The sequence below is a fragment of the Styela clava genome, chromosome 12 (genome assembly GCF_964204865.1).
Source record: "Styela clava chromosome 12, kaStyClav1.hap1.2, whole genome shotgun sequence".
NCBI classification, from domain to species: Eukaryota; Metazoa; Chordata; class Ascidiacea; order Stolidobranchia; family Styelidae; genus Styela; species Styela clava.
Window position 1 is genome coordinate 15293422 of NC_135261.1, and position 25474 is coordinate 15318895.

The 25474-nt window shown below is 33.6% G+C and overlaps 2 protein-coding genes and 1 long non-coding RNA gene across 5 annotated transcripts; 2 read left to right on the forward strand and 1 right to left on the reverse strand.

Annotated features, from left to right (window-relative positions):
* The first annotated feature begins 288 nt into the window (after positions 1-288).
* On the forward strand, positions 289-8895 carry LOC120329432 (putative adhesion G protein-coupled receptor E4P). 2 transcript variants are annotated; one of them, XM_039396054.2, is made up of 8 exons: positions 289-522; positions 801-881; positions 1954-2016; positions 2299-2361; positions 3811-4450; positions 5184-5392; positions 5545-6158; positions 7079-8895. In XM_039396054.2, exons 1-8 carry the CDS (start codon positions 426-428, stop codon positions 7121-7123), a joined length of 1812 nt encoding a protein of 603 aa, XP_039251988.2. In that variant the 5' UTR covers positions 289-425; the 3' UTR covers positions 7124-8895. The 2 variants fall into 2 exon arrangements, with proteins under 2 accessions (XP_039251988.2, XP_039251989.2); XM_039396055.2 differs by having other exon boundaries at positions 290-522; positions 5545-6119.
* A 2715-nt stretch (positions 8896-11610) lies between these two features.
* On the forward strand, positions 11611-15862 carry LOC120329729 (uncharacterized). The gene is made up of 4 exons (XR_013479733.1): positions 11611-11808; positions 12277-12413; positions 13746-14064; positions 14784-15862. It is a non-coding gene; the product is annotated as an uncharacterized LOC120329729 (long non-coding RNA).
* Positions 15863-16474: 612 nt separating this feature from the next.
* On the reverse strand, positions 16475-23480 carry LOC120330354 (ileal sodium/bile acid cotransporter-like). Of its 2 annotated transcripts, XM_039397269.2 has the most exons (9): positions 23147-23480; positions 22336-22636; positions 19959-20106; positions 19286-19401; positions 18731-18819; positions 18206-18347; positions 17343-17530; positions 17037-17136; positions 16475-16967 (listed from the first exon to the last, which is right to left on the reverse strand). In XM_039397269.2, the coding sequence occupies exons 2-9, from the start codon at positions 22610-22612 to the stop codon at positions 16900-16902; spliced, it is 1128 nt and encodes a 375-aa protein (XP_039253203.2). In that variant the 5' UTR covers positions 22613-22636; positions 23147-23480; the 3' UTR covers positions 16475-16899. The 2 variants fall into 2 exon arrangements, with proteins under 2 accessions (XP_039253203.2, XP_039253202.2); XM_039397268.2 differs by lacking the exon at positions 23147-23480 and having other exon boundaries at positions 22336-22714.
* Between the last annotated feature and the right edge of the window lie 1994 nt (positions 23481-25474).

A 25474-nucleotide genomic window follows, 5' to 3' on the forward strand; every position in this document is an offset into this window, starting at 1 on the left:
GCTTGCTGTTCTAATCTAAGCACAGGGCGTGCCTAATGGACATCGTAATATATCGTTAATAAAAAAAAGTAATATGGGTGAAATATATGTGAACCGCACCTAAAATCAAGTAGACACGAGCAGAGGGCAAGTGTAGGCTGGTTAGATTGTTGTGTCAGTAAAATGTCATATTATGGTAAATTATCTTCGTGTACCTGTCGTATTGCCATCGTACGCGTGAAGGATATGTTGACCTGATAGAGATATAAACGTGTTAATAAATTTTATTCTGGAGACGAACCCGTTTCATTTTATTTCTATTTCAGACTAGTTTACACGGCCTTCTAATATTTTTTATTTATCATTTTAACGTTGTATGCATAGACTGAAATTACATATTACAGTACATAATTTCAAGTTACATTATCATTAACAAGAAGCCACGAATGGATAACCCATTATTTGTCAATAAGCAAAAATTTTCCATATGCTGCTGCTTTTTGCTTATTGCTGCCTTTTTGACTCAATTATGTTTCACACAAGGTAAGCCTTCTGTAACAAATAACATTTTTAAAACCAAAAAAATAATTCAGTTGACAACAATAGCATGTACTATCTATATAACTGTACCATTTTAATTAATAGAAACCTTAAAATAAACATTTTATAGGACTCATTTCTTACATCCGCGAATTGTTTACTGTTTCGGTCTCGATTTGCAATATATACGTATTTTAAAATTAGGCATTTACGACGAGGGGCAGTTTATACTAATCTTTCTCACGAACACAAGTATTGTATTTTTTGTTTTTTATTTTTAGGTGAAGCTGTGTCGGCATATTGCCACAAGAAGGATGATAATTCGGCCAACTGCAGTTCGCTGATTAATAAAATACAGAATGGTAAGTCTATTCGTGCATTGTAATTCAGCAGAATAGTATTGACTCGCCAGAAAAAAGCCAAACCAACACCAAAAAATACTACGACCATCGTACAAAAGCGCAATTTTACCACAATTTGATACCATATATATAGCGAAAAGTAATATATTTTATTAAAATTTGATATTGATAAGCTTTTTGTGCTCTTTTCGTCGTGAAAATCAGACTTTTTTTTATTTTTTTACTTTATCTGCCAATTTTTTATGATTCTGACTCGAAGACTTTCGTATAAGAAGTTGGGTATAAAGAAGTGCTAAAATCATGACCCTAGTCAGAAACGGATTTTGACGATATGAGGCCCTGGGCTATGTCAATCATGAGGCCCCACGGACGTCACATTGAACCTCCCTTCTTAATGTAAAATCTATCATGACGCTGTAAATAAGTTTTCAAACTGCGTGAAATGCGAAATTTCAGTTACAGACAAGATACCTGCGCTAATCACCAAAGTGGGTTGAATAAGGATAGCTAGATATATTTCGAAATAAATGACTATGTGATGATAAATCTAAACAGAAAGCAATATCATATTTCTTATATATACTCGACAAATATTTGGGACAAGAAATATTAATCCGATTTAAAAATTAAATAAGTATATATATATATATATTAGTTTTTATAAAATTTAAACCACTTTTATTCTGGAACAACAATTTACTATTTAAAAACGAATAAAGTACTATTTAAAATGAAAAAAGTTAAAATTGAATGTGGGCCCTTACCTTGCCTAATGGTAAATCCGGGCATGACCGTAGTATATCCATCATTCTCGGCCGGTTACCCGGTTTTATAATAGTTTTAGTTTTCCAGATGTTAACGATCGTGAATAGCGTTTCCATTAGTCCCTCCCATCACAATGTAGCAGACGACAATCAAATTTGCAATTCATACCCCATCCGTTTGTTTTTCATGTGTTGTGAATATTAATTCAGACTAGAAGATGTTTCACGCGATCTATCAACATTTTTTTTTTTTTTTGCATATTGATAACTTTATCTAGAAATATATGAGCAAGATTTACAAATTTCAGATTCAGCATGGATTGCTACTTGCAAGTCTAGTTACTGGAAGATATTGATCAAATTCACTAACTGTAAGTAAATAAAATGGACACAAAACTAACTCTAGCTAATTCAATAATTCAATATAGCCTACTCGATTGGGTTTAGTGGTGTAAGAACGGTAGCGTAGTTGTAACACTTAAGAAAAGTGATTTGCGTTATTTCTGTGTGATAAAACATACCCGTTTCAGTTGCTAAAAGAGCGGTGAGGTGGATCTTTGACAGGAAACAACTGCCAAATGCCCACTACTTCTCCCTGTATGTGGTTCTCTAATATAGTATGTATTTTTTACTAATTTCTAGTTATTTTACAGTGAATGCAACTAATTCCATGTGCATACAGATGACCTACAAATTGTCTTGTCTCAGTCCCGCAGGTTAGTAAATGTATAGACTCGTGCTACAACGTTTGTGAACAGTTTTTTTAATGTTACTTAAGGTAACAATGAGTTATTTTCTTCTGTTTTCGGGGAGAAAGGTATATAGCTCTGATTCAAGCGTAAAGCAATTTCAATATTTACTTATGACTATCTAAAATACACCACATGTTGAGGCGCATTTCATGTACCGGGCCGGCATGATTGCCCTACCGTAAATTAGATAAGGAATAGGGTTCATTGTCAATGGTGTCACTTTAACTGTACCATTTTCTCAAACTATTTTATATATATACTTAATTCGGTATCTCGGTTATCGATCAAAGTGGGAGATCGACGATATATCATATATAGTACCACAATAAATTGCGTTCCAAATTATCACAGATATATTATATAGTTTATAGTTGATTTCGAAGCTTTTAAAATCTCCTTTAAAAATGGTATCTGGGTTTATAAGAAGGCTTGGTGACAGATTATTTGGCGATCCCCAAAGAAGTGCCAATGGGCAGCAATATATAAACATTGTGAATTTGTGGTTACCGAAAAACGCGTACAAGTTGGTTTCAATATAAGTTTTGAAAATCTAAAAATAATGTATGTTCGACTTCAGCTTATTAAATAATTATTAAATATATATCAAACCAATTTTGTGAGCAACTTAGTTATAGATTATTTTACTTCCTGGTGACACGACCGCATTCACAAATTCGTTGCCCTGTTAGAAACGAATTGTGCCGGGCCTAGTCTGTTTATGAACAAGAATAAAAATTGATGGTTAAGATTTTGTAATAAACAATGATTCCTACTGTATATTTTATTACCCTTGATTACTTTGTGTCAAATTGCGTTATATATAGTTATTAGTTATATATATACTATACCTTGCGAATCTTGAGTGTACTGCATAAAACGATTACTCAGCGATTACTTGCGTAGGACGAAGTCGCCCTACCTGCTGGTAGATAAAGGCCAGCATTAAGGTCTTGATTCGCCATTAGTTCAAATGACCCGTAGACGTGACGCACTACGGGTTTTATAATGTTACGCATTGTTTTGTCATAACTGTGCTCTGAACTGCATTTTCATAAATAACTAAGTGAACACATGAATATAAAAATCATATGATATGACGATTCAATGACTCAGCTGAAACTTTGCTATTAATAACCTTTTTAATTGCTCCAATCAGAGCAGAAATATATTTTAATGTATATATTAGAATAAGATAAGGTATTTGTTTTCAAAATATGTCCATTCAAAAAGTTTAAAAATTCACAAAGAAAATAAAGCATTCACAAATTCGACTATCTATTAATTGATAATTTCGATTTTCACACGAATATAACTATTCTTTTTTTGTAATCATCTAATTTGCAATACCGAGTCGTATATTTTCAATTTGTAATTTTGAAAGTATGTTGATCAAAATTTACCGATGCGTTTTAGATAAACAACTTCGAAAAATGAGAGAAGAAATTTGTGAATTATCAGATAATGGCATTATAAGAAAAGATGCAACGCCGATCATTACGCAATATAAGAAAACCATCAATGACCCAATCTCCATTGGAAATTATTCTTCAATAATCTGGAAACACGGAAGCAAAGCCAAATATCTGGCAACGGCTTTTGTTAAACCAAATAAATCAAAAGCAAAAACTTCACTTGCAAACAACGTTAACCTGTACAACGACTTCTTTTTGAGCTCGGATCTGGATATCATTCTGATATCGTTAATGGATGAAAACGGTACCAATGTAAATGAGTCTGTTTCATTCAACATAAACACGCAAAGTGATAAATCTGTTGCAGCTCTACCTAGCAGTGACCGCTTCAGCAAAATTTCAAAAGTTTGCATGTTCTATGATACGGTTTCTACACCTAAACGATGGTCGGATAAAACGTGCAAAACTATTGTTCGAAATAGCGTGACATCTTGTCAATGTGAACACAATAGTGCCTTTGCTGTTGTATTTAGCACCCGTAACATCACTCTTCCTCAAGCTGTAACTACGGCATCAACCGTGATAGAATCAACTTCGATTGTTTTCCTACTCGTTACTGCAGTATTGCTTGGAATATACCGGTATGTACACGATGCAACAGTCTTTATTTTATTTCATTGTTGATTATAATAATAAGCAAATTAAGTTTGGGGGAAAAAAATTTGTATAGCCCTATTTATATATTAAATAAGTCATTCAGAGCAAGCTCGAATTCACATTGCTAGGTTGTATGAAAATGTATTCAACTTGTATTCACAAGAAGTCTGAATTTTATTTTGAAATAAATGGTGAATATTTTTACATTTCTTGGTAGATTTCAAAAAGACCGGTAACGGTACCGGACTGTCCTAGCTTTTCCAGGTCCTGTGACGATGGTGATTTATGCTTACATTTTCAACGTGAATTGAAATACCAAATGATCCTAGACACAACTGTTTTAACAAATCGTTTACAATTACAGTATCGGTACCGTAGTCCCAGGGTACCAGACAAAAAATTTCAGACTTCCGCAAAGCACGAGAACCACTAACATGCGGTCGCCGCGGACCGCTATAATTTTTTTTTAATTTTGTTGACGTCACCACACAAAACGTCGAAATGGAAAACGAATAAAGCCCACAGAAATTTTTGAAATAAACAAAGGTAATAGCGTTCTATCGACAACAGCAATCTTTAATTTCAACAACAAGTTACTAACAAAACGATCCGTAGGTCTATTTCATGTTCAATTACATATAAAGTTATATTAGTGGAACTAATAATTTTAGTATAAAGATAAACAGTGTTTTAAGTCATATAAATACTTTTTTGCAGGAAAAGGATGAGACATTTTGACCGCGTTCTCGTGCAAATCAATTTATGTCTGGCACTGTTGCTCACTCATCTGTTTTTTGTTCTCTCTCCGCTTGCTGTCGAAGTTTCGGCGATATGTTACTTTATGGCAGTTGGGACACACTTTTTCTTGGTAGCAACCGCTGTTTTAATGGTCATTGAAGGATCACTCATGTTGACTAAAGTTCTCTGTAAGTGTTTTCTTCGTACATAAATTAGAATTACATAAACAGCTTGTTTAAATAGCTGTTTAAATCATGCAAAATGGCATATTCATACTTTGATTCTTTGGTGTTTTTATACCGGATGCATTACAGCTTTATCAAATTTTATTCTTCTGCAGTTCCGCATGCATTTACCGACTCAAGTTCAAAGAAAAAGCGGCGAATAGTCGGTTTCTGTATCGCTTGGATTCTACCATTAATATATGCTATTGTTTGCGGGGTAGTAGGAAACAAAGACGGTGGTTATATTCCAAAAATCGCATCGAGGAAATCGTTCGAAAATTGCTGGATAGCTCCTGATTATGGAAAATATGTTGTGCTTATTCCAATTTGCTTGGCTCTTGGCATAAACCTACTAATCGCCACCAGACTGGGATTATTAGTATGGAGAATGAGTAGAAGCGCTGAAAAATTCAAGCCTAGCAACCTACGCGATCAGAATAAAGCATCACACGCCGCAAAAGCTCTACGCGCTGTTGTTATCCTCATGCCGATTCTAGGTATACCTTGGATACTAGGATTATTAGTCAACATTGAGCCACTGGAGGTCGTTTTTGGGTCTATCCATGTCGTTGTCAACGGGTTGCAAGGTCTTCTTTTATTCATTCACTACGCCCTGTTCAACGAAGAGATGAGAGGAGCACTGAAAAAGATGTGGTCTACAAGTGTCTCAGCGCTTCCTACAGTACATTTTGTAAGCACCAGCAATACTTCTGTTCCATCTGCTGCAAAGGTTTAGCCATTATTTAATTTGTGCTTGGTTTGTTTGAAATATAACACTTAATATTTGATTCATTTTTGTTACTATACTTAATTTCATTTAATATGGTGTTGGTGAAAACAGTAAATTAATAAGTAAAGTCAAAACTGGAAATCTCTTGTGGACTTTATGGTGTTTCGAATAACCGTCACGGTACTTAAATTTCGGTATAAACACATTTTAAAATCTCTTTTCTACTTTGTCAGATTTTATTCATATACCATCCTAAATGAACCGTTCTTGTTTTAACAAACTTCAATGTTCAAATTTCATGCATAAAAGGACAGAAAATTGACTTTTTGATCATTGTATTGATTCATTCGAGCATAGGTTTCTAAGAGATACTTTGCCTCTTTTTAAAAAAAATTCGTGTAAATAACAGGAAGTAGACAAATCAGATGTCAATCAGTTGTTACCAGTGTGTCATTGTGATATGCACATGACGTGTGCATGAATCATTGACTGGAATATTTGAATGCTTGCATGCTATATTTAAAACAATGCTGCCCTTGTGAACACAAAAGATTACCGTACATTTGCTATTGTATTTGCACGCTTTAACAATATTAGGATTTACTGTTAATTTTCCTTTTGTTCTGTCCTCATTTCAGATTGGTTACATTTGTGCAAATCATGCAATTTACGTTTTGTGATATCAATATCTTTATTATCAGTAATGTTTTGAGAACAAATTTGAAGTTGTCTATCGCCCAAGTGAACTACGATATCACGCATGCTACTCATGCACGACAGTGAAATCTTAAAAAAGTTACACCATTCACTGTTATGACCGGCAATTCCGGCTGTAGAATCCCGACTGATATGAATTCATACTCCTGGTAATTTCCCCATTCACGCCTGGTCCATCAGTGACTTCTTATTCTATTGTACAGACATCCAAGAGCAGAAGCGACTCACAAGCCGGATTACACGACTAGACTACAGCGTCACGGTGTGGATTTGGATGAACATCACAATATCTCATTGATTATATCAAAATCTATTTGCATAGTGTTAAAACATGCTGAGCATGGCACAAGTTTTGACAACATTTATCGACAATAGATTGTATGTATGGTCGTCTAGTATAGTTTCCCGTCCACACACAGGTTAGCAAAACTTGAAAAAGTCTCTATTTTAAACCTTTTACAAGAGTACTATATTAATGAATATTTTTATTCTCATTTCCAGTGAATTTAATTTTTTGTGTAGCGTCTGAAAAGATTTTTTTTGTATCCTCTCTAATTATATAATAAATAATTCATGTGCCCATGATGTAACGTTTTTGCTCAAATTCACGCCGAAAGGAAGTCTAAAGCAACCACCAATTATGTTAATAGCTACCGATCAACAATCGAATGTTATGTATATGATGAAATCTTAGGCGCCTGCAAATATCATTAATTGCTGTGAGATAGCTATGATTAAATTGACAAGAGATAATAGTTTTGTAGAAATTGGTGTCTAGAGATCCAGTGGTTCCCACATTTTTAATCTCCCGTCACCCCCTCTAACTCTCTATTTATGCATTATCATCGGCCCGACAATACCAAAAAATGTATAGTTATAAACAAAGTTAATATAAACAAAATTGAGCAAGTGGATCAATCATATATTATAGTGTTTTCTAATGAGACAAGCGAGTTTGGAATCTCTAACGGGTTTTTCAATGTTTGGAGATATTTTTGTCTGGCACAGTATATAATTTATAGTAATGACGTCACGGGTAAAACTAATTTTATACCAAATAAGATATTGGAAATGAAATTATTCATGATTCTACATTGCCAGACGGCTTGCACTGAAATGTATACAGGGGCGATATCGCTGCTTTGAATCACCGAGCTCAAGTAGACTAATATATTCAATTCCACGGAATTTAATGAAATTTTTATTATTCATTCTCAGTTTATATTTCTATGCAATATTTGTTAGTTTTAGTACTGAAACAATTTACGCTAGTTCTGGATATTTTATACGTAAAAATATTATAATTCTCCTGATGTATATAAATGCTGCGAATATCTTCAGAAAGAAAATATATATGAAAACCATATACCTATTGTTTGGGAGACCCAAAGTTGTGAAGAATGTATCAGATTATTTTGCATAAATTCACAGTTCGATTCCCTAAGAACAACAGCATTTTTATTTTTCAGTAAACATTATAATACTGTAGGACATACAATAATGCATGCTCCCGAAGTATGCGTACCAAGATGGCGCACAACCTGAACATAGTATGTGTACCAGGTTAGGGCTGTTCAGGTTGTGCGTCATCTTGGTACGAATACTTCCGGAGTGCCCAATAATGGGTCTAGTGCTTTTAATGAATTTTGCTTCCCTTTATGCCATGACCAATGGATTGTGTTTTATTTTCATTATGATCCAATCTTTCGTATTTTTATCATTATATCATTTGCACATAATCCTATTTAAGATTTGATAAAAAAAAAATAGAATAATATGTAAAAATGATAAATAACTGTCAACCAGAACTTAGTATCTCTGAGCTCTGAGCGTTTGCTCAATATAGTCTTTTTCAGAAAAAATGCATAAAAAGTTACTCTCGAAATGATACTTGATCGAAGTATTTTCACAAAAACAAATTCCAAGCTCCAATTCCGCAGTCTGTATGAGTTCGCGAGTTTGGCACATTTCATTCGGAAATATTTTTCGATTGTTTTTGATTTTTAATGAAACAGACAATTTTTTTGTTTCAAAAATTTAATTTGTATCTGCAAAATTTATTTCTTGTTTTACTTTTCCTATTCTATGTATATACATATAAACAAACGTCCTGAATAAAATAAAAATTGGGGTATAAGTTTACAGCTATAAATAAAACGAAGTGATTTTTTGTGTATACTGTCATGATGTTATTAGCTGAGATACCTGCGCAAAACTGTTATTAGTATTTTGCTTTATATATTCGAACAAAATCCAGAATTATCTCGATCTATAATCGTTCAGTTTGTTGAAACATCATATATACTCCTAAAATATCGCTACAATCAATATATCTTTTTCTTGAGCTATTTTGTGCATTGCCAATTGCACGCTTTATGTCAGATCACAACATATGGCTATTGCAGTTAGTTAACCACATAGCACCAGGGCCGGGTTCATACCACGGGAGGCCCTAGAGCAGCCTTTGCGTGCATGCTGAACCCCTGCGTTACTCTGGAAGCTTTCGTCGAACCATAAACAGCCTTAATGCAATCGAGAACGAATTTGCTGTGTACAGCATAGGCATATAGCAACATTAATTACAATAAGAGAACAACTACACATAGTTATCCGAACAGGTCTCGTTCTTGGTTAACATATTTCACAAAAAATCCCCGGAATTGCAAAGAGTTTTTCGGACAAAACCATTGTGGTGTGTAACCTTAGATACATCGGTACACCGTGTCAAAATTACCTTTATTCTGCTACAATAGCGTACGAGGCAGATGACATCATGGTAGAAAAAACTTGTGCGACCATAAAGAGGAACGGGAGCTTTGAAAATCAAGAAGCTTAAATCATTTCAGAGAACCCTCGTTGAACTCCCAGAACAGCCCTCAAAACATCCCCGTTTAGAAACGCCTAGGGCAGAAGTCGGCAACTTTTTGCCGCTCGCGGACCAAAAGGTTGCAAGTCATTGGTGGGCCGCACATATTTTTAGAAAGTTGAAAACCGAACGAATGATACTTTTTATAATAAGAAATCAAACATTGATACATCTCTCAAATAGAATGTAGATTTATTTCCTCATTGCATTGCGTCTAAAAAAATTCCATTTGAATATTTTCGGCGCCATCGGATCCTTTTCACTTAGCATCAACTTTTTTGCGTGTTGGATTGGGTTATAATATAATTTAGTCTACATGTGTCTTACAATAAATTCTGTTACGTAAAGAATATAATCTTCAAAACACCTGTTTTGTTACTATAATTCAGCGAAGCATCGCTGGCCGGATTACATTACTCCGCGGGCCGGATCCCGCCGTAGGTTGCCGACCCCTGAATTAAGGCTTAGGCCAGCGGTTCTCAAACTTTTCAGGATATGTAGCCTCTGAAAAGATTGACTTTTATTTACGAAGCACCGTAATAATTTTAATTAAATTTAATAAATAAAATAAAAACAAAAACGCATTGGTACTTTACTTACCAATTAATTGTCTTGAGTGAATTAAAATTACCATATTTAATGACTAGGCTGTATTTACCGTTGTCAGATTCATTACATTTTTATACTCGCTTTTAATCGCGAGAGGTGTGGAAGGAAGATATATATACATTTATATTCGCTTTGTTAGTCCGATTTTGTTGCTTTTCTGAACCTATCTGTATTTTTGACATGAAGACCTGAAGTAAACTAGAAGTAAAATATTCTGATATAATGTAGCCCCTGATATCAATAATCATTTATTTTAAATTTTAGCATTTGGTCCCCATCTTTATCACTCATGAGACAAACGGTTTAATTCCCATGTATTATTGACTTGTCCCTTCATACCTATTTAATTTGCCTACGTTGAGATTATTTGAGGTGTAACATCAAGTAAAAATTTCATTTTGAGTTTTGTGGAAGAATATCGTGGAGAACATGTTAAGTTTTTGCATCAAGTACTAGGATAAAAAAGTGAATTATGTTAATTATAAAGTCAACTTTTTTGCATGACCTTATACTGGATGTTTATAAAGTCGTGCATTAAATTAGGTAAAAAAAACTTTGGTGTGGTCCGTGTAGCTAATGGTGAGCCTATAAAGGTGTATCAATCAATCAATCAATCGTTTATTTTGTCATCACAAAAAAACACGTTCAAACATGAAGTGACATAATGAATAAATTACAGTACTAATCATGTTTTTGTGTGACCGGAGTCGCGAGGGACCTAAGAAGGTCTTCAAGCAGCGACACCTACAGCGCTACAGGTTAGAATAAATATAATTGAATGAGGGATAAAATGAATAAATCCTAGGAATAAGTCATAACTGATACAATTACAGCGACATTCGAAGTGTATGCGATTATGACACAGTAAAACAGAAAATGTAACTTTCACGGAATAATTACTAACAACTAATAAAAACGCGAGGAAAGCAAGATAATGTAATGATAGATAATGTATCGAATGAAGTGGAGAAAATTTAAATAAACAGTGATTAAGATAAAACATAAATGATTACGATATATTGAGGACTGACTTATCAACAAAATTGAAATTGAAACTGAACATTCTCAATACCCTGTATATCGTTATAGAGGTGTATGAATATGCTCATCATACCTCATACCCTTCCAGTCAACAATTAATATTAATCTTATTGTCAAGTTGTCAATGTCACAGAACAATCCATCACAATGTAATTGGCTAATAATTTAACCTATTGATTTTTGCTAATCAACTCAAATAACAAAAGCCACCGACTTTCGTTTATATATGTATGTAAGAGGATTATGAGTAGTCTCGAGTTCTAGGATTTATTTTCATCCACACTATAAGTCGAGACGAGCTCGAGCTGCATTTCCTGAGGATACTCAAGCGTTAGAAGGGGAAATGAACGAAACAGCGAACTTAACAACAACTGAACATTCCGAATTTCACGATAATTACCATCATGGAGTATTAAAGTAAGTTTCTAGATATTGACTAGTATTTGTTTGCAGTCGGAAGTATTATATAGACTCAGTGGTTTAGTGCACAAATGAATGCTGTCTCTGTTTGTAAATGGATACAACTAAATCAATGGAAATATATCATCTATATATGATATATTATCTTTCATCGGGAAAGAAAAAAATATTTCATATAACATTATTAACAAACTTCGAATATTGCAGAATGACAAAAATATAGAGCTTGCTTAAACTTTCAACGTTAACCTTTATTCGGATGCTTGACACTTTTAAAATAGCGTTATGAATGTCAAAATCGAATCTCACACAATTTAATAGAATCAAATTTTTTAGAACGAACTTTCCAAAAATCGTTATGTTTAAATTCTATTATTGTACCTATATTTGAGACACGAAAATTATTGATGTGCTGCTGCATATATACATTGTTTCATTTTATTTATTTATTAAATTTTATTGAAGTTTCAATCTGCGATGGATATCAACCGTGGGAGGATTTGCAGTCCTACTTCTACTTGTGTATTTGTATCTTAAAATCAGTTCTTGCGTCATAAAAAAGAAGACATTAATCAAAGAGCAATCCTTTTTATATGATTCAGGTGAGAATCAAATTAAATATGGTAACTACTAAGATAAGTTATCAGACATACATAAATGTAGGAAATTGTTGCCTCATAAGTAGGATTGGGAATTTTCGAATACCTCATGATTTCATAATCAAATCCGAAAGGTTTTTCGAATTGAATAACGAATACTATTCAATTACTGTATACAACCCTTTCATTGTGATACATAAATTACTGAAAACATAGAATCCATCACTCAGTCAGTTTGCTGAGCGTTCACCTACAATAAAAAACAAGTTTCGTGAAAAATTAGCTAGAAAGAGAAGAGAATTGCGTTATAAAAAATACGGTATTAATAAAAAAATGACGAGATTTCCTCGATCGTTGGCGACCAAATAAAAAACAAGATGAGAGCGATTTAAAATTGTTTTCTGAACCAATTTGAATAAATTTACCATTCGATTCGAAATGCTCAGCCCTACTTATCAAGTAATCGACCAAAACTGAATTATTAAACTAAAAGTCATCTAAAACGAAATTTTTGAAACTAGATCAATTTTTCAATCACTTGTTATAATATGACATCGCGATTTCTTTTATTTGATAAACTTTTCATACACATCAATATCATTATTTCAATATGTTTGTTAATTACACAGGATGTCCATAAAGTCCATAAAGTAATTTTTTTTAAAAAAGCAAAGGAAATTTATCGATATCATATGTTGTTTTGGCCCTCACAGAGGTATTGAATGAAGTAAAAATACTTAAACAATTACTGAATAAAAAACCACAAACCTGGTTAAGATATATTGAGAACTGACTTCATAACAAAATTGAAACTGTAAAGGGACTTTATAAACACCCTATATTTAGAGTCACGTGTACTTGTAATGTAATTTCGATTGGTGGTGCGCCCATTCAATAACTTAACAATCTATTCATGTAGAATAAAAAAATTACTTATCTGTATAAATATGTATTTTGTTGCATGCACTAGATTTCTGAGTTACCAAACACGCCAGCAAAAAAACGTGAATTAACAAATTTAGTTTTAATTTAAAATCGGAAACAAAATATTACTATAGTAACCTTTATAATGATTTTTAAATATTTATTCGCTCAATATGAAGTGAAGTCAAAACCTGAATAGAATTGATCTCGATATGAAAAGACTTAAAGTACGAATTTAAACTAAATTTCATTTTCTGATAATCAATCAAATTGAAATTGGTTAACTTTTATTCTTCATACAAGTTAGAAATTTGTGCGAGCTAAGTATGAATGTTGACGTCTTAAGTGAAAGGTTATTTGTTTCAGATGATTATTAGATTATAATTATAGCACAATTTTCTATTTTGACAGGTCAAGAAAGAAATCAATATACATCGGTATAAGACAAAAAGAACAGAAATCAATCTGCTAATTGAAAACAAAGGAAGAAATCGGATTTAATATATTGATTTTTTCGGTGCTCTTTTATTGTTACATAACTGCGATTGTAAATGCTTATCTACATGTCTAACACGCCTAAATAAGAGTGGTTCTTAATTACTATCATGACACAATGCATTTTTGTTTTATGACCGTTGGTTATTAAACCAAAACATCTCTTTTGTGTGAGTGTTTTAATTAATACCGTTTTATAGTCGATTTTGGTTACGTTGAAGTTCGCAAATGCAAGGTATAGAGGACTTGCACGGGTCACGTGACTTTGCCTACTGGACGGCAATAAAACAAAAACGTCCATTTGGCTCCTGTCAGTTGCAAGTCGGATTATACGTTTCCGTTTTGTTTGGATGTTGAAAATGGTTATTTCGTATTGTTCCGCTGGCTGTACGTATAGTATAGACAACGAAATGGATCTTCAGTTATATTCCACTGTTTTCAAAAGATCCGGAACGTCGCACAATGTGAATATCATCTATTTTTAGGACTGCTTGGAGTCAAGTCCAGAAGTCATCTCGCTTGTGTTTCACTGTACGGCCTACGCCAAGGCCTACTAATAACATTAGTTTGTCATCTGCTTTCCATTGAAATGAGGGAGCTTATGAATATTCAAGGAAATTGATAACGGCACATTATAACTCACCATCAACGAAGTGCTGTCCGCAAACAGTGAAACACAAGTGAGATGGCCTCTCGACTTGACACCAAGCAGTCCTGCCAATAGATGATATCCACATTGCGCGACGTTCCGGATCTTTTGAAATCAGTGGAATATAACCGAAGATCCATTTCGTTGTCTATACTATATGTACTGCCAACGGAACAATACGAAATAATCATTTTCAACGGCCAAACAAAACGGAAACCTATAATCCGACTTGCAACTGACAGGAGCCAAATGGACGTTTTTGTTTTATTGCCGTCCAGTAAACAAAGTCACGTGACCCGTGCAAGTCCTCTATAATAATTTGTTTGAAAAAGTGATTTAAAGTGCCCGTGCCCGTTTAGCCCGATGCTATTTATTTATTAGTACAAGGCTGAGATATAGCCGCATCTCTTCTCTTGCCTTTCCTCATGAATAAACTATTTTTTTTGTGTGGCGAGGCTAGATGTCTGAAGTTGGTTATATATCCCACCGACAAAAATGTTGCACATCCCTAGTTTAGAATATCACATAACCACAGTGTGATATTAACTTTTGATTATTGCATTTGTACAGGATGCATTCTTTTTTGAGCAATCTATAAGCTGCAAACATGTATTTGAATAAATCAAAAGTGTAAATAGTGTGCCTGACACATTTATACCACAACGAAATTTACCTTGGATATTGTTGGGGATTTAATATTTTCATATACTTCCATTGCATATTTCCAACATACCTTCATGGTTTTTTATTAAAAGATGAATTTTTCCAACTATGAAAATGCCATATAACCTACTCATCTACCTTAGAGCAAATTAGTGAAATAAACATATCAATTCCTCGAGCCACTGGAATATCTCATTGGAATTCCTAGAGTTCCGCTCGCTCAGAAAGTTTGGAAACCATTGGTATAATGCATTGGTTTTTAGTCGGGATTCCGCATAACCCTAAGGTTCCCCCTGTACAGTCGAGAGTCCAATATAAGTATATAGAATCAAATATCTATTATATTTACCACTAGTATTAAACTTGCGACACTTTGAAAATCATTTTGACTTGCCAGTATATATTGAATTTGCTTTCAAATATATTCATAGCACATACAATTCAGACTATTAAAATATAACACAGGTATTTCCATCTTTTATATTTATGTCATACAAATGCATGAATCTCAAACATAATTTAAGTAGGTCAACTTGGCTTTCTATGCCGACCAATTAATTTTTTACGTGTGTTGCTCTCCTGCTCCTGAGGTTTTGGGGAGCGCACTTTTATCATTGAGCTCTCGAGTTTTGTTATTTGTAGGTGTCTATTTTTCATGTTTATTTTTTATTCAGCTAATATTCAGAATTATGATCATATAAATACATTAAATTGTGTGTAATTGCTGGAATAAACTGATCCACTGATGTCCATAACTGCCAGAAAGTCAAAGCAACAAAGGTTGGATGGTGTATTTGGGATCGGGCTTTTTAGGTATTTTTGGTGTTTCGCACATCAAATCACACAACATCACTCCATATCTCGTATTAGGTGATAGCACCAGTTATTACCTACAGCCCTATATCAGGGGTGGCGAAGTTTATTTGATAAAGAGTGGAAATTATTTTTATATTACGTTCCCGATCCATTGTTATATCAGATTGCTGCGGTCGTTAATTTGAGTCTATAAAATAATGTTATCTAAACGCCGATGCATGTGGGGGAAAATAGTACCTAACGGTACCTGAAGGAAAAGCATACTGCTCACAGGTAAAAATGGACAATGAACAGAAAATTTTTTCGAGTCCTGAGGTAGTTATGGCATTCTAAAGACAAATATCAGGATACACACATAGCATTGCCTTGGTCGAACACATCAGGCTAATGAGATACAAAATCCCTGACAATAATGATGAGGATAAACAGACAGAGTGAAACAGAAACGCTTTGAATACTTAATTTTTTACCTTAACTTTATACTCAATGGCAGGATTTACCGGTAAACAAAAATAAATTATGAAATCAATTGTTTTATTTTAATATACGTATTTCTATTAGTTCATGCCAAAATGTCATGTAACAATTGTCTTTGACAGGGCAAGAAAAGCAGTATTGATCGTCACAATATATGTGTAGAATAGAAATCGTTAATTAAGGCAGAAGAAAAAGATTTAAATTATTTTATTAGTTGTTTTTATAAGTTATAATTCTATCAAAACAATTAGGTTTAATGACTTCATTAAGAGAGTTTTGTTAAGCGTCTTTAAAATATACTTGTTTCCATGTAGAAATAGTATGTTCCTTTTTATAAAAACCGTAATTTTCTTGCGTTGAAAAAGCGTCATCCTGCGTCATAATACAAAAGTGTAAATGTTCATAGAAATTTGGAAAACTTTATGCGACTGTGCAGGAGTATTGTAGTCTACTGATGACCTTCTTTTATTCCTCCATTTCAAACGTTTTATTATCTTTCGACACAGTTTCTTTTGTGTTCGTATCAGATTTATCTAAATTATGAAAGTAAAATAATAAATCATATATTTTGAACACTAGGGCATGAATTTTTATTTAAATACCTTTCATTATTTCTCCTCCTTTTTGCAGTTCCACCCTTTTTCCGTACCGTATGCAGTAAATGACGTGATATATTACAATAAGTAGCAAACTAATGATCACCTAAAAAGATATGAAATGTATGTTTAAAAAAGCATAAAAAAACTTAAATAATTTATATATCTCAATCAAACAAGTGCTGAATGGTTTTGCATCTTTGTAATTTACTGATTGCTGTTGAAGATGAATCATCACAAGTTGGGTAAGCATAGCTGTAAAAATACTCCAAGCCAAATGCAATAGGTAAAAGGAAATAACTCTAGTATCACCTGGGCTATGGAATACATCATAGGAAATAGTATTGTTCTTCCAGTAATTTGAAAAGACCATCCAGCAAGTTGTACGATTGACAATGCAATCTGTCCATTTTGTATTCCTGTTTCAACAGCAACCGTTCTTCGATGTCGGTGAGACAAGCGTAGAGGCTTAGCAATTGTAGAAACGATAGATGATATAGCTGTAAATTATAAAAAGGTGAACCCGCACGTCGAAAATAACGTTAAACATCATAGGGGACCTTAAGAACTTGTCCGTAACATTATGATTATTAGCTGATATAAAATTATGTGAGATATGCTGTACACTGTACAGGATTGCGAGATTATGCCCACTTCATTTCAGTCTCGGAATAAAAGAGAGAAAGACGCTGGTGAATATGAACAATGCTAATATTACTTTTCTTCTCAATCATGACTTGCATCTTGAATTTGTTCCAATTTCAAAATACAGCGTCGGCATCGACTCCTTATTTGCAAGTATAACTTTTAGGAGATCTTTATGCGTTTTTGTTACTTATAGACAACGCTGAGGGATTGTTGCGTCATAATTCTAAATTGGATCCAGCAACGATTTTATCTTCTGTTGATATAAGAAGCAACTTTTGGAAATATTGGATTGGAAAGGCGTCATTTTCTTATGCTATTGACTGGGACCAAACATAGGATATGGAATTAGAATCGAAAATTTTTTTCTGATGATACAATTTTCAGATATTCACTCAACAAAGATTTTGTTTTATATTCTCTTGCAGTGTTCCTATTGCCGAACTTTTGTATATCTGTTTACAACATGCAATCACACAATATGACGCATGACACAGATACATCATACTTTAGAATATTAAGTATTTTACCGTATCCTAAAATAAATCCACATATTGGATAAAACATTGCAGCTATAACCAGTCCAAGTTGAAACTTCCATATATCGATAAATGCATAGATGAAAAGGGCAAGTGCTATAACCATAACAACCAATCCAATAACTGCAAGGACCTGTTTACAACAATATTTGATAATAATTGGTAATTAGTGTATTCATTTTTTTCGTAATATACATTTAATTCATTATAATTTGCATAATGAATCTCCTAAGAAAACAGTTTTAAAGTATGCCTACTTTCTGAGAAGACGGTAGCGACATCTTACGAGAGCGCAACAACGGATATTCGAAGAAAACTGTTAAAAGTACTTATTTCAATATCTTGAATCGCTTTCATTATTATTTATCGTGTACAATCAATCATTTATTATTTGTATTTTTTGCTTTTTCTGAAATTTATAATTTTTTTTAGGCAAAATACGACAATGTCAAATTTATGTATATAAATGGTATGGTAGAAAATGGTTTTTACATCGTATTAAATGACAAACATTACCTTCGCTGCAACTATCGCAAATTTTTTCCATTTGTATCGCATTGCTATCCCAATTGCCAGTGGACCAATGGATAACGCAATAGAGATACCTGATAATTAAATGAATAAATGAATATTGATAAATTCTTCCTGCACTATAGTAGGTTATATATACAAGGTAGTCGATAGAAAAACAGAAAATTTGTCAAACAACTATTTAGTTTAACAAAGAATAACTTTTACAAAGTAGATGTTCATAGATGTTCAAAATGGCGTTCGTGCACTTCAGAGTAGTGTCTAGTTCTAGTAGCATCTAGAAGATATCAACCTATAAACTTAAAGAAATAAAAACGTATCGATAAAGAAGTGAGTAAACACGCATTTTATTCGTGTTCTCATCTGATCCTCAACTTCTGCTTTTCTAGCGACCACATCATATATTAAAATTTTAAAAATCGTTTGCATATAGTTTAGGTGATATCCCTGTGATAATATTGGGAGTCCAACACAATCATCAAAGTCAACTCGAGTGATGTCATTTTTTATTTAACGATTACAGTGTAGATTTTAACATACCAAGTCCATCAAAAGGAACTCGTGTTGAGACTGTGCTGAATGCAAGTGAATAAATGTAGAGTAGAAGAGGCAACATTCCCAATGACGCAAATATGGATACCGTTGTCATCGTAGTGCTAAAAAACGAAGACGATAAGCTGAAATAAATTATTGAAACTATAAAAAAATTTCAGTAACTCTTATATATATATAATTTTAGGATGATATCGAATAATAGCTTTTCAGCTTTCCGGGGTTACCATAATTAGCTATCTGTATAATCTATATAATTTGAAGAATATTCCATATTGTAATTTCACAAAAGAAAGTACACCTACAACCAATGATTAAATATTTTTTTATTCGACCACAAAGTGTACACATGGATCATGTTGTTGTTGTTGTTGTTGTTGTTGTTGTTGTTAGTCATTCCTTTCATCTACTTGTTGTGAAGAAATCGCTTTTTTCAGTAAGTACTGAACCAAGTGATTTTTCAGTGCATAAAGAATGCATTTTTCGCTAGAAGGCTATTACTTTCATATTTTTTAAATATTTCTGTAGGCTTTAGTGGATTCGATGACATCATCAAAATAAAAAAAGTTGCGCACCTTGTGGCCGGTCCCTTTCAGTTGCGTTCTGGTGAAGTTGCGCTTTTGTGTCCATATATTCCTACGTTTATAAATATTTAACTAACCTTAATGCCATATCAGCATCAATCCAATAAGAAACTATATTTGAATATGTTCCTCCGGGGCAAGAACCCACAATCAACAATGATAACGTTTCTGGTTCCTCCATGCTGAATATCGATGCCCACATGTAGGCAAGAATTGGCATAATGACTGAAAGTTTTTTGAAAGACAACGAATAAATTTTTGTAGACATACAAAGTTATTTTAGGCCATTTCATTTATTTTTACATCGTTATAGTTAGAAACCCAACCATATTTTATTATAGAAGCTATATTTTGGGGTTGTTTAAAACCTTTATTAATAACATTTTACCAAATGATCGAGGTTAACAAATTTTTTTATAGCATGAAATCAGGTTAATTTATCTTCGGGCTATTTGGACTTATACCAACTCTAACCGTGACGTACAGTGATTGTAAAAATATATATAAACATATATAAAGCGTCGCGAGAAAGAGTTGGTGTTAATCCGAAAGTTTCTAAAATATCAATAAATTAAATTATAATTATGCACTACAAAAAAAGGGATATTTTCTAAAATATCTTGGTTGTTTGAATTTTGTGTCGAACAATAATTTTTGGTATGTCTCACAATTTTGCTCCTTATCACACTTCCGTCTTTCAAGAAGACTAGGGAATTTCTGTTGCAATATAGTGAATTCGATTTATGAGCAATATGAATGAAATAGGAATAAAATTTGAAACCTCTAAAATTCAGCATTGTTTTGTAATCGCATACAGTCTAAAGAAGTGGTTCCCAACCTTTTTTATATTGCGGCACACTATTGAACACTTCAAATATTCGCGGCATACCTATCACAAAACATGAATATTTTCCACTCATAAAGCCATTTTGCTATAAAATAATATTGAAGAAAGAAGTTTCGGAACCTTCCGAGCACCTCACATTATTGTAAAAGATGCGCGGCCGCATGGGTAGTACGTGGTACGATGGTGTATTCAAACGCATTTCATTACAACAATTATTTATTATCGCTAGAAACACTAAATAGGTTTAAAGTTGTTATAAACCGCTAGACGTATCTTTTCACGTTATAAATTTCGTGCCAGGCCTGAGCATAATTTGATGGCAGTGATCATAGCAAGTTACCACAAGTTACGCCAGATTACTGGCATGATTACAGGTCGCAAGGGTAGGCAAAATAGAATATTTTTATCGAATCGAATAATCGGGATATTTTTAACGAATTGTCGAATATCGGGTATTTTCAGTATATATATTAAACAGACATTCAGAACGCTGGACATTTTGATGTTCCCGGTGAACTATTTTTGCCCGTACTCATTTTTTTTTGGGTTGATTGGTTTATTACACAACAGCGAACGGCGAAGTTTAGCTTTATATTCCTGGGAGAACTAATGCTTTATATCGACGACGTATACGTTAGCGACAGCTATTCAAAACCTTGCCAAAACGTGCAAAACGCGCAGAAATAGTGAAAAACCGTCAAGGGGAGTTTATCTTTTTCGCCGGCTTTGATCTTTATCCATACCGTTTGTAAACTAACTTTTCCAATTTTGAGCTGACAGTATTATCATTCTGACACCGGAATGCGGATATTTATGAAAACCTTAGTTAACCTTCTTATTATATTACTTTTCTATTGTGCCTATTTTATTTTCGTATTTAATATAAATAAAAACCCCACAAAGTCATTACGTGAATCCTGAATGTTATTTGGAGTTTAATGGCAATTCAAATAATAATTCTATGGTAATATTTGGGAAAATTTCGCACAATATTTTGTTACCTTTTCAATTTTACGATACGGTGTTGGTGCGCTTTATGAAAAACTAAGAATAGAAACAATACCAAAATGCGACTTCTCAAATTAGTCGTTTTTGTTTGTTAGTAAGAGCCGTGGGGCAATTATCGCGGAAATCGAGGGATCGGCTTAGTGACGCGCAAGTTCCGTGCCCAATCAAAGCGGCCTAGGTACTCGATAGATGAGTAGTAAAATGACATGCTAATAGCTAAAATAATGACATCAACAGGTTATTGTTTCGTAACATTACACGGCGCGGTATTTTAGCGGTTGGCAATACAAGTCCCCCGGCAAATAAATTCAGGAAAGTATCATTGCATGAGTTGGTTCGGTGTCGATTGTCTTGCGCGCGTACACACACTTAGTTCTAAATTTTGAATTAAAATGCGAGTATGTAAGTCGATATGCTAAATTTCATTTGTCTATTGGAATCTCTTCATTTAAATTCAACATAAAATCTTTTCGCGGCACACCATTAATCATTCACGGTACACGGTGGTTGGGGACCACTGGTATTGCGTAAATTAAAATGAAGTAGTCTCGTAGCCTAGTCGGGTAAAAGTATATATTACAAAATTAAATTCCACTCACTAAATTGACAAACGAGGCCCGTTAGAATTCCAGTAGGATTTTTGAAATGCTGTTTCAGTTTACTGATCTCCACTGAACATCCTATACCGATCATGATAAGCGCCAACAAAACGGGGACCATATACATTAGAATAGTTTGAACAATCAGCTTCGCCTCGTCGACAGTTGGTCCTGGTATACATGGTTTCACGGTTGAGTTTTCAAACGATGTCTCATTAATCGTAAGGCAAGGTGTCCTAGTTGTTGCAATATACATATTTTCAGCCGTTGTACTCATAATTATTGTTTTGTGCTTATGAAACTAAAAATATGATATCAGAATATTTTCGACTGACAGTGCACAGGAATTCAGTTAAAGTTTCTAATTTGATTTATCCTGATTTAGTTTTCAATAAAGTTTTATAAAATATGAACATAAACGTAATTAAAAGTTTTTGACAGTTCTCAGCGAATATATCGAAATATTAATCCAACAAGCTCAAGCTATTTCTTATTCATTACGATTCTAACCAAATCTAAAGTTTGCTATAATATTTTGAGAATTAGTATTTTAAGTATTTAATTTAATGAAGAAAAAATAGAACAAATTTTAATAAATTCAGTTTTTGTATATACAGCATATAGCAAACGTATAATTCAAAGTTATGCTGACCTGATATACTAATTTACTATTGAAATCAGATTAATTATAAACATCCTGATAAAAAGTCATTCACAAATATTTACACTTTTTCACTATGTCTAACAGCTTTACTATTATTCTATTAGGCCAACATTCTTGCAATTTTCACATGACAATTTTAACTTTTACCTCTTAATCACTGACTAGCACTCACGAACTCTGCCAGAAACCGGTCATTCATCAAATCTTATCGCTTGGTTAGCCAGAAGGTTTTCGGATCGGCGATTATCGTAAAAGACGTAGTAATTATTTATAAACAATGAAAAATTTCGTTTATTATTATTTTTTGCTGAAACGAGACTTTTTTCCGTACTCGACAGAACTCTGATACCGCTGAGGTGTTGATGCATAATTCAGTTATATACTTGCTTTTTTTCTATTACAAATACTCTAATGCGTGAATTGTCAAATATTTTAAAATGACAGAAATATGTCGTTTTATTTTTTTATTATTGTTTGAGTTTTAATATTTTCCTGTGAAAGAAATTTAACGATTTCACATAAACAATACCAGATAGCGATCCTCTGTTGTTGAAATACTAGCATAACACGGTTTTACGTGTCGCTTCAAATGGCTTCTTTGATTGGAATAATATTTTCAACGCCATGATTCCTGACATTTAATTTCCATTAAGACCGAGATAGAAATTCTAACATTTTGGATTGGGTCATTCTTTGTCTTGGCAATTTGAGTATTATTAAAAGGTCCCCCATACCGTTATTTTTAGTAAGCGTTTTAATAAAATTAGTCATTGCTTTGCTTATATAAATTATAAATATAATAATATACAGCACACAAACACTATTTAAATGTAATCACATTAAAATTGTCGGTACTCCCGAAGTATGTGAGCCAAGATGGCGGACACCGGAACGTAGTATGTGTACCAGGTTAGGGTTAGGCCATAATTTCAGATACAAATACTACGGAAGTCACTTGGCTAGTCCCCGAAATCGTAATAGAACTAAAATAGGAAAAATTGGAAAAAAATTACGGCCTAACCCTAACCTGGTACACATATTTCGTAACATAACGTGTAGCAGGCACCGGGAATTTCTGCGATTGACTAAAAATGTCAAGAAAAAAATAGGAATATAGATACCGACCTTAACAACACGTCACTCTGGCAAAAACAATTGACGATTTTAACCCAGAACACCCCTCTTGTGGCTGCGCCACTGGGTACAGGGAAAATTACAATTTTAAAATATTCAATCAAAGCGTAATGAAGGTCCCTGGAGTTCTTGTGCGACTAAATTTTGTTAAATAGCCAAATTTTAAAATCAGCCATAAACAACTTTTTATTTACACCAATGTTTCGCTTAATTTCAATTCCTTCTTATCTTTATAACTTATCGATTAATCTGAATTGGCATTACAAATCGAATCAGCATACAAAAGATTCGGACGTAAACAGATTTGACCACTTGACATTATTAACATGCTCGTGATAAAATAAATTAGGATAGCTATTGTTGAAGTATGTACGTGTTATTTCAGTTTGCCGAGTAATCTCTGTCGTAGATCTAGTTTGCTGAAAACGACGGAATCAAACTGGTTGAGTTTTCTAGGATGATTAAAACATGATAATGCAAATATATATGTCAGGCAGCGTGTTGTTTTTTGTTGAAGTCGCTTCAAAGTATTTGTTTAAAACAGCTTTCAGGCTAGACCGTTTCGATAATATAGTCTTGTATGACCTGATCTTCGCTAAAGTGAGTAGGGAAGTAATACGGCATCACGAGGTGTATTTTACCTTGGTTAAGAACGGTATCCAGGCCGGATAGCGACTGTCAAAACAGCGTCTTCCATAATGGCGACTTCATAATAGCGACGCAATCAAGTGTGCGAATGTCAAAACAGCGACTGTCATAACGGCGACCGCATTAAAACAGAGACTGTTATGATAGCGACTTAACTTTACCTTTTTTTGGGGGTGGGGGTGGGGGGGGGGGGGAGGGGATAGTGCGTGTGCGTGTAGAAGACAGTCGCTCACTTGATTACGTCGCTATTATGGAGTCGCCATTATGACAGTCGCTGTTCTGATGGTCGCTATTTGGAACCCGAGCCATTAAGAACACCCAACTTTGGCTTTATACACGAAAATGAATTTTAACCGACGGGTACATGAATCTGTTGCTCTGGTTAATATAGGATTTCTGGTAGTTGTGTGTATTAAAAATATATTTAATTTGATTATTTTACAATTGTGCGAACGATAATCGCGATAGCCACGATATTTGAATGTGATTAATGTAGCAAATGTTGTATAATAAGACCTTTTTAAGAAAGATCCTATATTTGCTATTACAAGCTAAATATATGTATATAGCAACGCTATGTAATTCGCAATCGCGGGATTTCTATGGACTTCGTTTGAAACTCTGTTAAAGAGTAATTTCTAAATGGAAGGGCCGTCACTTACTCTAACCCGTGTACAGGGTCCCTAATGCATT

Excerpts from the sequence above, each read along its gene's own strand:
- LOC120329432 (XM_039396054.2), top strand. The coding sequence starts at position 426 with ATGGATAACCCATTATTTGTCAATAAGCAAAAATTTTCCATATGCTGC. Across the intron at positions 2,362-3,810 it reads GTCTTGTCTCAGTCCCGCAG|ATAAACAACTTCGAAAAATG; the intron begins GTTAGTAAATGT and ends GATGCGTTTTAG. Across the intron at positions 6,159-7,078 it reads CTGTTCCATCTGCTGCAAAG|ACATCCAAGAGCAGAAGCGA; the intron begins GTTTAGCCATTA and ends TCTATTGTACAG.
- LOC120330354 (XM_039397269.2), bottom strand. The coding sequence starts at position 22,612 with ATGAGTACAACGGCTGAAAATATGTATATTGCAACAACTAGGACACCT. Across the intron at positions 19,402-19,958 it reads GATGCTGATATGGCATTAAG|CACTACGATGACAACGGTAT; the intron begins GTTAGTTAAATA and ends TTCGTTTTTTAG. Across the intron at positions 18,820-19,285 it reads AGTTCCTTTTGATGGACTTG|GTATCTCTATTGCGTTATCC; the intron begins GTATGTTAAAAT and ends TTTAATTATCAG.